Raw genomic sequence first — 14,070 nt, 5'->3', positions numbered from 1 at the left:
TGTCTACCTTATCCCAGAAGGTGACATTCTTGGTGGCTACTACCTCAGCCCGCATGGCATAGGAATTGGTGGCATGATCCTGTCGCAGTCCCTATTTATTGGTTCATAGGGATAAAGTGGTTCTTCGTCCCTGTCCATCATTCCTGCCCAAAGTTGTCTCTGGCTTCCATTTGAATGTCCCAAGCCGGCTCATTCCAAGGAATTTGCTTTGCATACCTTGGATATATCTGGCAGTTACTAAGTCCTTCCGGAGGTCAGACTTTCTTTTTGTGGTTAAGGATGGACTGAGAAAAAGGCTGGCCGCTTCTTCGGCTACCATCTCCAGATGGCTCAGGTAAGGTTCCACCTTTCCCTAGGACGGCGCATTCTACTCGGGCGCTGAGTGCTTCTTGGGCCTTCCGTCATCAGGCATCAATATCACAAGTTTGCAAGGCGGCCACTTGGTTGTCGGTGCATGCCTTCACAAAATTCTATAAGGTAGATACTTTGGCATCTGCGGATGCTGCTTTTGGCCGCAAAGTTTTGCAGGCTGCTGTTTAAGAGGGGCTGTTCCTTCTTGAGGGTTGCTTTTCTTTAAACTTTTTTTTTCCCCCAGAAGGGGCTCCTATGACCCGGTTAAGGCTCCTGTGTCCTGGTTAAGAGCACTTATGTTTAGCCTTGGGTTATTTTCCCCACCCCTAATTTTCTTTTTGGCACTGCTTTTGGACATCCCCTTTGGAGAAGTTTGCCATTACTTCCTGGCCTGATGGAAAGTGAGGGAAATTGGCCATTCTGGCCACAGACTGCTGTGAAAACCTAACCGTGTTTCTAAAGCTTTGGCTGGAATAGGGGAATTAAGTGAGATTTAGTTGCATGTGCTTTCAAAATCCTTCCATGGATATCTTCTTAATAATTTGCTTCCTGATGTGATCTTTAGATTGCAAGTTGTTGAACTGGTTTTCACATTTTTTTTTTACATTTTTTTTTTTTCTCCCAGCAACTGGAAAATGTGTTCTGGTGTCGAGATGGACAGCAAATAATAAGCTGTCATAATGATGGAGGATACAATCAGTGGGATGCAACTGGGGAACTTGTCCAACAGTCACCTATGGAGAGCAAATTGCCATATGGTAAAGATTTGATCTCAACTTTAAGGATTGTAATTGCATTAAAGGAGATGCGGATTGAACATACCCTGTGTATTTTTTTTTTTTTTTTCACAGGTCCCTTTCGCTGCAAAGCAATCGGCAAAATTACATGGCTCACAGCACGTAGGGGGTAAGCCTTGACATTAAAAATTGTTTGCATATCCTTTGGATAGAAGTGGGATGGTTCTGTTTGTGAGATGTGATTATGTAATGATCCATGAATGTACATTTTGCTTCCCTCAGGTCCCCATATATTGTGTTCCAAGGAGGTATGCCAATGGCAAGCTATGGGGACAGACATAGCATCTCTGTTGTTCATGGCAGTCAGCAAGTAGCATTTGACTTCACTTCTAGGATCATTGATCATTTGGTAATTGCCAACCCTGATCCTTCAGCTGGTGAGTAAACACAGGAACAGTTGTAGAAATGTCATGCTGGGATTGGCATGAAGGGGAAAATAGTTAATGCTTCTTCAGTATATAACTTGAATTTGGTAATATTTTGTATGCCATAAGCTTGTCTTGCTTTTCTTTCTTTCACTTTAATTCGTAATCCTAGTACTACCTTGGTTTTATGGTTTAGTGCCAAAGTGGTATAGAGACCACCCAGTGCTAGTTGGAAATGTCTGCTACTAAAAGAAAATACAACTAGATTTTTACTTCTCTTGGCTTTACCAAAGCTTGCAGAAATGGATAGGAGAGCCCTCCATGAGTTCAGGCAAAGCGTCAGTTTTACCAATATGGATAGGTGAGCCATTTGAGGCAGAATCCACTTAAAAAACACAAGTTGTGGGTAGCTAGCTTGTAATCTAGCACTAGTTTTGGCAACATTCTGAAGTGGTTCTTATATGCAGTCATCCTCCCTCCCCCGATGCATTTTGAATACAGTAAAAATTTAGTGGCCATTGGCATATGGCTTATGTACAAATGTTAATCTTGTGCTCATTAAGGTCTGTGTGGCCAGGTGAATTTACAATCTAAATGTTAGAACTAAAAGGTGATGGCACAAGATTGTGTAGTAACAGTTCTTTTTGTTCCATTTGATAAATGAGTCCAATGATGTACGCGATGGATTAGCTGTCAAACATTTCAAGAATTCCATGTATCTCCTATTTTAAGTTGGGGGGTATTCTGGTTTCCTAATTTTAGGACAATAGATGTTAGCTTCATTTGTTTGATGCCAAACATGCATGTGTTTGCTACAGACATGAAAAAGCATTTATTTTTTTTTGGTCTTTCACATTATTCCACTACTTGTACTTATAGATGCAACAATATTTGTTCTCAGCTGTGATTAGTAGTTTCTAAAAGTTATTTCTCTATCGCTCATTGACAGACGTAGTCCTCGGTGATTTAGCACCTTCGGGTTATGCTGCCCCCCACAGGAGTAGGACTAGACAGGAAATAAAAATGCTCTGGCCACACCCTAGGGGCAGTCCCCGAGGGTATATCCCCTCTCTCTCTGCCACAGCAAATCAGTTTTTTTCTGTCTAGTTAGGAGTAGGACCTAGATACCTTGCTGGGATCTTCGGTCCTGGCAGGATTTTTTTCTTAAAAAGAATCTTAGACAGCTTTTTTTCTCCAGTGTTCCTGTGAGATCTTCAAGCAAGAAAGCTGAACTGGGCGACGGGCTGGATGTTGAGATCCGGTGGTCACCCCAGTTCAGCCTACGAGCGCGTGCAGGCCATAGCTCCGCGCTGGGTCGGCCGCGACATAGTCCCACTGGAGGGACTGACCTTGCGAGTTAAACGTCTCGCTGAAACGCCAAGGACCATGAGTCACGGCGTCCGTATTGGTCGACAGCCCTCCCGCCCCGGTGGAGAGGGGTACTGTCAGGAGTTGGCGCTCGCCTGGTTCCGGTATGGTGAGTAGTATGTTCCCCCTTTCCCTCTGACGGGTCTTGTGGTGAACGCGGGCCCCTCTCTGTATGGTAAGGATGAGTTCCCCTCTATCCTATAACATGGCACAGATCCCCCTACTTTGAGTGTGATTTTTGTGTGCAAAAAGCCAGGAGGCTTGGTTTGGGAGCTGACAATCTAATTGTAAATATGTTTAAAAAATTGTAATCAGTGGCAGTACTGGAATCTTACTGTGATAATATAAGTATCCTACCAGTCAGAAGCCACGGACATGTAGACTGCCTTCCAAGTCAGGTCTCCAGCAATAGCAGGCCTTCCGACGGCCATGCGGTCCGCCAGGGTCCGGTACCGCTGTCCAGGCTAAATCCCCATGTAGAGAAGGTGTTGTGATGCCCTGCAGTCACGCCGCTATTCGGTACAGCCGCCGCCATTGTTTGCTAGACCGCACGAGGCCGCCATTTTGGCGTAGCCTCGTGTCTCTAGCATGGGGGCGGCCATGTTTGAGGTGACCCAAACACCTCGTGGAGCTAGGGGAGGCGCCGGAAGGCGTACGGAGGGGCGGAGCCGCCTCCTTTCTTCCTGGGCAGCCAGCCAAGAGACTTCCTGTCGGTTCGAGACAGTGCTGAGACAAGTGCAGTGGAAAACTCTGAGCATCAAGTGGTGAGCCTGGGGGTCTATCTCTCTCTCTTTCGCTCAATAGGGGTCCCTAAGCAGCTAACACTGAGGGGCTTTGTGGCGCTGGGGGTCTAATAAAAAAAAAAAAAAAAAAAGGTTTTATTTTTGGATTGAATTTTCCGGGTAGTAACTGGAATTATCATGGACCCTGCCACGCAAGCACCCCCACCTGTTTCCCTCGAGGGGACCACGGGACCCACCGGTGCACAGAGTATAGACGCATTTACATCAGCTTTGGAGTCTTTGGTGGCTCGGGTGGAGACGGCGTGTCAGGGACGGGGGTCAAGAAAGCGACCCCCGCCTACCCCTATATCATCTGACACCTCTGACTCAGATTCAGAGATGGTCACTGCAGCTGCAGGTCCCTCTGCAAGGGCTGTTATCTCAGGTAAAGTTCCCGCAGACAGTGAGGAGGACGTTCATTCGTCCGCCATAATTCGGGAAGAAGCATTGGTGGACGCACTAGTTGTGGCGGTGCGGGAAACCTTAAGACTTGAGGTTTTATCGGCAGAGGCAACTGAAACAGAGATTCCCTTTGGTACTAACAAGCCCATCAAAACGGTGAAGGTTTTTCCTGTACCCAAGTGTTTTGATAACAAAATTAAAGGAGAATGGGAGCATTCTAAGCGTACCTTTACTATTTCCAAGCGTATTGCTAGACGCTATCTGTTTGAGGAATCCCTCATCAAGAAATGGACGGTTCCACCGGTGGTGGACCCACCTATTTCCAGGCTGAATAAAGCCACGGTTATCCCAGTGGAGGACACTTTGTCCTTTAAGGATCTGGTGGATCGAAAGGTGGAAGTGGAGTCCCGCACTATCTTCTCCCTGATGGGGTCAGCATTTAGACCAGTAATTGTTATTGGTCTAGTTTCCCAGACACTAACGGAATGGGCGAGATTGGTACACCAAGACCTGAGGGGGAAAGATATCCCCCAGGGAACATCTGAATTAATGGAACAGATTATACAAGGACTACAGTTCGTCTGTGACGCAGCCTTGGATACTACTCCCCTATTAGGGCAAGCATCTATGTCAGCGGTAATCCTCAGACGTGTGCTGTGGTTAAAATGCTGGTCAGCAGACCTAGGTTCCAAAAAGACCTTGACTAATCTCCCCTTTCAGGGGAATCGCCTATTTGGGGCCACCCTAGATGAGATCATTAAGGATGCCACTGGGGGCAAGAGCACTTTCTTGCCACAGGCTGCTAAAGCTAAAGGACCTCGTAACAAGCGGGGACCTTTCTTTACCGCCCATAAAGGGTTTGTGCGCCCAACTGCTGCAAGCGGGAAGGGCAAGGCTCCTCCAGGAGGGTTCAAGAAGGGCTGGTCGGACAAACAAAAGACAGACTCAGCCAAACCTGAAGCAAAGGATTACACAGCCTGAAGGTGCGCCCCCACCCGGCTTGAGGGTGGGGGGACATTTTCACCGGTATTCAGGGCATTAGATCGAGCATCGACCACTGCTACTGGTGCGATTCTTCCCTTCCAACATTTAAGTACTACAGGGAGCGGTAGTTACCGTTCCCTGAAAAGATCTTATTCTTTACCTTTTCCAAAGATTAGTCTCAGTTCCCCACAAGAATCGGATCCAGTTGAACAGACAGACCAAGAAGCCTCTAGCCGGGTGACTTCGGTCCCTGAGGTTCAACCAGGAGAGATCACCGTTCCTGATAGGAATCAGGTGTCTGATAAATGTGTGGGAACGGAGAACGATCAGACTTTGTCGGATGGTCGGGACCAGATAGCTCTAGGGCCGCCTGGTTCAGATCCAGTCAGTGCCAGTGGTCCTAGAAATTCTAGGCTAGCCTCGTCAAGCCGATCTACCCGACATGGACATGCGAGTCGCGGACGTTCCTTGGGAACTTCGTCTCAGGGAGTGTCTGAGGTCTCAAGGACCAATCTTCCATCGTGTTTTACAGTCGCTGGTTTTAATGGCCTGGCCATTGAGACCCAGGTACTGAAGGACAGAGGGTTGTCAGCTTCAGTTATTCCTACCCTTATTAAAGCAAGGAAAGCGACTTCCAGCAAGGTCTATTATCGCACATGGAAGACTTATATCGCGTGGTGCGAATCTTTAGGGATTCCTCCACGTACCTATTCGGTGACCCGAATATTGGCCTTTCTGCAAAAAGGGGTCGAGCAGAAACTAGCCTTGAGCACCATCAAAGGTCAAGTTTCAGCATTAGCAATCTTCTTTCAGAAGCCTTTAGCTACTAAGTCCTTGGTGCGGAATTTCATCCAGGGGGTGCGGCACCTGGCTCCACCATTCCTCGTGCCCTTACCGCCCTGGGATCTTAATTTGGTTTTGTCGGTTCTACAGAAACCTCCCTTTGAAAACATCAGGGAGATTCCCTTGCTTACTTTATACCAGAAGGTAGCCTTCTTGGTGGCTATCACTTCTGCACGCAGGGTGTCAGAACTGGCTGCTTTATCATGCCAGTCCCCATACTTAGTGATTCATAGGGATAAGGTAGTACTTCATCCTAAGCCATCCTTTCTTCCTAAGGTGGTTTCAGATTTTCATCTGAATGAAGATATTGTACTACCTTCCTTGTGTCCTCAGCCCAGTCATCATCGGGAACATGCGTTGCATTCCTTGGATGTGGTTCGGGCAATCGGGGTATACCTGAAGGCTATGGAATCATTCCGTAAGACGGATTCACTGTGATCACGGATGGCCCCAGAAAGGGGTTGCCTGCATCTGCCGTGACTATCGCCAAATGGATTAGACAGACGGTGGTACAGGCTTATTCTATTAAGGGTCGGAGTCCTCCGTTCCCTGTTAGGGCGCACTCCACTCGAGCGCTCAGTACTTCCTGGGCCTTCCGCCATAAGGCGTCAGTGGTCCAGGTATGTAAGGCGGCCACCTGGTCGTCGGTACATACCTTTACAAAATTTTATAAAATTGATGTGATGGCATCGGCGCATGCCTCATTTGGCCGCAAGGTTTTGCAGGCCGCAATTTGAGGAGACCGGAGGTCTACCTCGAGGATTTTTTCTGTTGAAAAATTTTTTGTTGAGTCTCATCATTGCGGATGAGCATTGTAAAACTTCTAGTTGGCACCGGTTGGGCCTTCTAGATTGGATTTAATTTCCATTTTTTCCCACCCCTCATTTGTGGTACTGCTTTGGGACGTCCCGAAGGTGCTAAATCACCGAGGACTACGTCTGTCAATGAGCGATAGAGAAAAATGGATTTTTGTAAAATCTTACCGTAAAATCCTTTTCTCTTAGCTCATTGACAGACGTAGTACCCGCCCCTCTGTTTTGGAGTTGGGTTGGGTTAAATTCTCTAAACACTGCTTTGTGACATAACTGATTTGCTGTGGCAGAGAGAGAGGATATACCCTCGTGGACTGCCCCTAGGGTGTGGCCAGAGCATTTTTATTTCCTGTCTAGTCCTACTCCTGTGGAGGGCAGCATAACCCGAAGGTGCTAAATCACCGAGGACTACGTCTGTCAATGAGCTAAGAGAAAAGGATTTTACGGTAAGATTTTACAAAAATCAATTTATTCGACTAATATCCAGTTCCCTTAGTATAACATAACTATTAGGGACCTGATCTTCTCTTGAGTTGTCTGTTGAATTTGGGACCGTACGGATATCTGAGCTTACCATCTGCTGTTTGATGATAATGTTCCTGGAGAATCCGCTCCCACAGTGCTACTTTCAAATTTATCAGCTTTCACTTCACTGCAATTTTATGTACTTCTTGGGGAGACTTTGTATTCACAAGGATATCTATATTTGGATATGATCCTCACTGTTGATATTTTGCTCTCTGTCTATATTATTTTATTATACAGGATTTATATAGCGCCAACAGTTTGCGCAGCGCTTTACAATGTGAGGGAAGACCATACAGTTACAATACAGTTCAAGACAGGAGGAACTAGAGGGCCCTGCTCGTTAGAGCTTACAATCTAGAAGGGAGGGTCAAGTGAAACAAAAAGCAATAACCATGGGGGATGGGTTGATGGAGAAAAGGAGGTACATTTGTTAGGGGTTGGTAGGATAGGCTTCTCTGAAAAGGAGGGTTTTCAGAGATCGCCTAAAAGCTAATAGAGTGGGAGATACTCGGACAGATAAGGGTAAGGAGTTCCATAGGATTGGAGAGGCTCTGGAAAAGTCCTGGAGGCGAGCATGGGAGGAGGTGATGAGTGAGCTAGAGAGCAGGACGTTTTGAGAGGAACGAAGAGAGCGATTAGGTTGGTATTTTGAGATGAGGCTGGTGATGTAGCTGGGGGCTAGGCTGTGGATTGCTTTGTAAGATGTTGTAAGTATTTTGAATTTAATTTGTTGGGTGAGCGGAAGCCAATGGAGGGCTTGACAGAGAGGAGCAGCGGACACTGAGCGATTGGTGAGGTGGATGAGTCTGGCGGCAGCATTCATGATGGATTGAAGGGGGGATAACCTGTGTACAGGTAAGCCAATGAGAAGGGAATTGCAGTAGTCGAGACGCGAGATGACCAGGCAGAAGTAAAGGAATGTTACAGCAAAAAGCCATTGTGCCCATTGATCAACTTTATATTTCTTCTAGAATGTGATGATCCTCGTGCCCTTCTGGTACTTGCGGAGGAGGAACTGGTGGCCATTGATCTACAGACACCTGGCTGGCCAGTAATACAGTGCCCTTACCTTGTGTCACTACACTGTTCAGCAATCACCTGTTCCTATCACATCTCTTCTATTCCACTGAAACTATGGGAGAGGATAATCAGTGCAGGCAGGAAACAGAACACTCATTACTCTACCATGGTAAGGATCATTCTGCTTGGATTTTTTACACACCTATCTGTATGTAACATATTTAATATTTGGAGTTTTAGATTAAAGATCCATGACTCTATCATAAATTGTTTATGGAATATGTAGTTGTGCTGAGTCTTAATATACTTTATCCTTAAATTCTTGGGGTTTTAAATAAAATCGATCAAAAACAAGATACTGATTTGCTCCTTCAAAAAAAATTGTTCTGGATGATAGAATCAAATTATTGAAGCCATTGAATTCACGTTGCAGCCAAGCAACTAGATTTTTAGAAAAGAAGTCCTCCTAAATATTTAAGTCCTGATATGTTTCCTTAAATCCATGCAAGTTACCTGCGTAATAGGAGGGGAAAGGTTTTGTAAAAGGTATACATTTTTTTTTTCCTAACCCATCGAAAGCCATTGCAGATACCTAGTGTTGTAGCATTGTCTGAGCATCACTCATCCATTTCTCTTTAGCGGGGTCATTCGGTCTGGCACAGAAGAGGGTATAAGTTCTAGTGACCAAAGGGACAGGGCATCTTTCACCCACTCTTAGATGTTTTTAACCACTTAAGGACCAGAAGGTATTACCCCCCCCCCCCTTAATGACCAGGCCATTTTTTGCAATATGGCACTGCGTTATTTTAACTGATAATTGCGCCGTTGTGCAATGCTGTACCCAAATACAATTGATTTCCTTTTTTTCCCACAAATAGAGCTTTCTTTTGGTGGTATTTGATCACCTGTGCGGGTTTTAATTTTTGCTCCATAAACAAAAAAAGAGCAACAATTCTGGAAAAAAAAAAAATATATATTTTTACTTTCTGCTATAAAACATTCCCATTAAAAAAAAAAAATGAAATCTACTTTTTTCATCAATTTACCCCAATATGTATTCTGCTACATATTTATGTTAAAATAGGTGTATATTGATTGGTTTGTGCAAAAGTTATCGCGTCTACAAACTAGGGGATAGATTTATGGCATTTTTATTTATTTTTTACAAGTAATGGTGGCGATCAACGATTTTTTTTAGCGGAACTGCGACATTGTGGCGGACAGATCGGACACCTTACTGACACGTTTGAGAGAACCAGTGACATTACTACAGTAATCAGTGCTAAAAATATGCACTGGTACTGTACTGACACTGGCAGGGAATGGGTTAAAAATTCTACTTTTTTCATCAATTTACCCCAATATGTATTCTGCTACATATTTATGTTAAAATAGGTGTATATTGATTGGTTTTTGCAAAAGTTATCGCGTCTACAAACTAGGGGAAAGATTTGTCATTTTTATTTACACTGAATAAAATTATAAACGCAACACTTTGTTTTTTCCCCCCATTTTTCATGAGCTGAACTCAAAGATCTAAGACTTTTTCTATGTACACAAAAGGCCGATTTCTCTCCAATATTGGTCACAAATCTGTCTAAATCTGTGTTGGTGAGCACTTCTCCTTTGCCGAGATAATCCATCCACCTCACAGGTGCGACATATCAAGATGCTGATTAGATCGAGTGGCCCATGGTGGCCGTGGGGTTATGGTATGGGCAGGCGTATGTTATGGACTATGAACACAGGTGCATTTTATTGATGGCATTTTGAATGCACAGAGATAACGTGACGAGATCCTGAGGCCCATTGTTGTGCCATTCATCCACGACCATCATCTCATGTTGCAGCATGATAATGCACGGCTCTATGTTGCAAGGATCTGTACACAATTCCTGGAAGCTGAAAACATCCCAATTCTTGGATGGCCAGCATACTCACCGGACATCTCACCCACTGAGCATGTTTGGGATGCTCTGGATCGGCGTATACGGAAGCGTGTTTCAGGTCCTGCCAATATCCAGCAACTTCGCACAGCCATTGAAGAGAAGTGGACCAACATTCCACAGGCCACAATCAACAACCTGATCAACTATATGTGAAGGAGATGTGTTGCACTGCATGAGGCAAATAGTGGTCACACCAGATACTGACTGGTTTTTGCCACCCCCCCCCCCCAATACAGTAAAACTGCACATTTTTGAGTAGCCTTTTATTGTGGCCAGCCTAAGGCACACCTGTGCAATAATCATGCTGTCTCATCAGCATCTTGATATGCCACACCTTAGATCTTTGAGTTCAGCTCATGAAAAAATGGGGGCAAAAACAAAAGTGTTGCGTTTTTTTTTTTTTGTATTTTTGTTGAGTGTATTTTATTTTTTTACTAGTTATGGCAGCAATCAGTGATTTTTTTAGTGGGACAGATCGGGCACCTAACCGGCACGTTTGAGGGGACCAGTGACATTACCACAGTAATCAGTGCTAAAAATATGCAATTTTACTGTACTAATGACACTGACAGGGAAGGGGTTAACATCAGGGGCAATCAAAGGGTTAAATGTGTGCCATGGGGATGCTTTCTAACTGTGTGGGGGATTGACTTGCTGCATGAACACGGAGACTTGTGTTCCTAATTTTGGGGAACACAGGATCCCTGTGTTTATCCCTGATAGAACAGCAGTGTGTCATGTTTACTTCGGCAGACCACCATTCTGTCTCCATGGGGAGCGATCGCGGGTGCCCGGCAGACATTGCGTCCGCTGGACCTGCTGATTGACTCCCACTCCAGCCAATAGGCGCATGCGCACCCCCACTAACTGCTACACGAAACGACGTACAGGTAAGTCGTTTCATGTAACAGAGCCGACCTGCCGCAGTATACCTATAGTGGCCGGTGAACAAGTGGTTAGTTTGCAATTAATAACCTAAATAGGCAAAAATACAATCAGCGTAAAGAGTAAAAATTAGTACATAAATGAAAATGCAGCTAAACACAAAAAAGGTTAATCGCCAAAACTGAAATAAAAACGTGCTATGAGATTATTCTTGGGATGAAGGGGACCCCAAGTTGGTTGATCTCATAGCACTCACTGAAAGGTACCTTGTGGCTGAGAACTTGTCTCTCCTACAACCCTGCGGACTTTCCATCCAAAGTCTACCCCTGCAACCGTTTCTGTGGTGGATGGAGGTTGCTCCTGGTTCTGTGCTATAAATGCTGGAAGTGAACAGTGGCTGGGGAGCTGCGGTATCATTCCCACTGATTGATTTCAAAGATAAGCTTATTAGACCTGCTGGTAAAACGGAGGTCTACTCTTGAGGGGAGCGCAGTAGCTTGTTAAAAGGTGAAGGATTTACCACCTGAAGTGGATCCTGGATTCATCATCTTCCTCACTCGTCATTTGATCTCATTCTGTATATGGGACTTTGGGCTTACCTGTCCTCCCTTTTATATTTTATATATATATATTGTGTTGTATTTCAGCTGGTTTTCCAATATTCATTGCGCTGCACTGATTTATGTTTTTAATAACCTAAAGAATTGCTTTAGGGTATGTTGCATTTAAGTCGCAGGAACTAGGAAATTAACCATATGTTTTCACCACAGCCATGGCCAGTTGATGGAGGCGTGGATTTAGCCCCAGCTCCACCTCAAAGGGATTTGCTGCTAACAGGGTAGGTATTCATTATAGGTTATGTACACCTATTATAATATGAACAGCCACAGACAATGAGGCAATTTTGTAAAATGTGTGTGTGTGGGGGGGGGGGGGTGTAACAGAGTAATAAAGAAAAAGAAAGCAATATGTCATTGTGACACCCTTTATCACACTTCAAAATGCATTTGTTTTTTTATTCATGATTGTCTCTTCATGAATATCACAAATGTATCGTCACAAAGAAAACTGTACACCTCTTTAGGAGATTCAGCATCCAACTCCTTTTTAAATTTATTGTATACCACAAAGTTCAGATCCATTTTGTGGAACAGCTTCTGGTAATCGATTTAAATAGAAAACTGTCAATTGAACTCAAAAGCACCCTGTGCTGCTTATGTGAAGGCTTAGCCAGAGGTGAGTGGGGGCAACATCTGTGTTAGGCAGGTCATTTATAAAAAAGCCAGCCAGACAATCCATCTCTCCTTGTTCTCGCCTTGTTCCCCCCTGACTATTGCTGGATTGCCAGAGTATGCAAAGCATAAACTGCTGCATACAGGCTGAAAGACAGCATACAAGAAGTATGCACTTTTTCTTATCAGTTGCCCACTGCAGCAGTTTTGTCCTAGTATTGGCTGTAGAGCTGAGATTTATTTCTTCAAGAAGGTCCATGTACCTGTCGCTAGACTGCATTCGGTGAACATTAAAAAGACCTCAGACTGCCGAGTGCCACAATGTTGATGTCCGCAAACCCAGAGCTGTCACTCAAGTGACATTCCATAATATTCCCCTTCATTGCTTCCCAATTTTCAAAAAAGGTTATGTAGGAGGGGGAAGGGGTGGAGGAGCTAGGCCAGCACAGATGGTAATTAGACACTACTACAAGAGGAGACAGTTCAAAGGCACAGTACTTTATAGAATACGCTGCAAGTATGCATTGAAATTAAAATACTTGATTTTTCTGTGCTTTTTACCTGGAATTTTTAGGTTTGTAAAAGGGTCTCTTGGGTCATTGGCACTATTTTGTTTACTTTTTCAAAGAGGAGTGGTTTAAAGAGGAGTGGTTTAAAGAGGAGTGGTTTAAAGAGGAGTGGTTTAAAGAGGAGTGGTTTAAAGAGGAGTGGTTTAAAGAGGAGTGGTTTAAAGAGGAGTGGTTTAAAGAGGAGTGGTTTAATTTTAAAGTGGAGGTGTTTTTTTTTTTCTTTTCTGTCCTGGGGCCAATCCTGTTTAATTCATAAATGATTTAGAGGAGGGGATATCTAATACAATCTCAGTATTTGTGGATGATACTAAACTAGGCTTGCCAATATCTTCTATGCAGGATGTGGAAACCTTACAAGCAGACCTGAACAAAATAACGGGGTGGGCAACTACATGGCAGATGAGGTTTAATGTTGAAAAATGTAAAGTAATGCACTTGGGGGCCAGAAACCAGAAAGCAAGCTACTCACTAGGGGGGGAACCTCTGGTTGAGTCTAAGATGGAAAAAGACTTGGGGGGTACTGGTAGACAACAGGCTTGGCAGTGGCATGCAATGCCAAGCCGCTGCAAGCAAAGCCAACAGAATACTGGGATGTATAAAAAAGGGGATTCACGCCAGAAATAAAGAGATTATTCTCCCGCTCTACAAGACTCTGGTCCGGCCACATCTGGAGTATGCTGTCCAGTTCTGGGCACCGGTCCTCAGGAAGGATGTGCTGGGGACTGGAAAGAGTCCAGAGAAGGGCAAAAAAATAATTAGGGGAATGGAGGACATCAGCTATGAGGAAAGACTACAAGCACTGAACCCATTCTCTCTGGAGAAGAGACGATTGAGGGGGGATATGATATCAATGTACAAATACTGTACTGGCGACCCTAGAATAAGGAACAAACTATTCAGAGAAAGGAGATACAATAAGACATGTGGCCACTCACTAAAACTAGAGAAAAGGCGGTTTAACCTTAAAATGCGTAAGGGGTTCTTCACTGTAAGAGCGGTAAGGATGTTGAATTCTCTTCCACAAGCAGTCGTATCAGCAGGAAGCATTGATAGTTTCAAAAAACTATTAGATGGACACCTTAAAGACCACAACATACAGGGGTATACAATGTACGGTTAACAGCAAACACACACACACATCATAGGTTGTACTGGATGGACTGATGTCTTTTTTCAACCTCAC

The 14,070-nt window shown here is 44.5% G+C and overlaps 1 protein-coding gene across 1 annotated transcript in view; it reads left to right on the top strand.

The window, feature by feature from the left end:
- The window catches only part of LLGL2 (LLGL scribble cell polarity complex component 2), a 174,961-nt gene that overhangs the window by 126,771 nt on the left and 34,120 nt on the right, over nt 1–14,070 (top strand). Inside the window, exons 8-12 of the mRNA XM_082271729.1 lie at nt 977–1,109; nt 1,203–1,257; nt 1,371–1,525; nt 8,204–8,421; nt 11,857–11,924. Of these exons, the coding sequence (XP_082127855.1) occupies nt 977–1,109; nt 1,203–1,257; nt 1,371–1,525; nt 8,204–8,421; nt 11,857–11,924 (629 nt within the window). The remainder of the gene's footprint in view (nt 1–976; nt 1,110–1,202; nt 1,258–1,370; nt 1,526–8,203; nt 8,422–11,856; nt 11,925–14,070) is intronic.

The sequence above is a fragment of the Pelophylax lessonae genome (genome assembly GCF_965119305.1).
Source record: "Pelophylax lessonae genome assembly, chromosome: 11".
Lineage (NCBI taxonomy): Eukaryota > Metazoa > Chordata > Amphibia > Anura > Ranidae > Pelophylax > Pelophylax lessonae.
The sequence above is the reverse complement of the archived record's forward strand: the minus strand, read 5'-3'. Positions and strand labels throughout refer to the sequence as shown.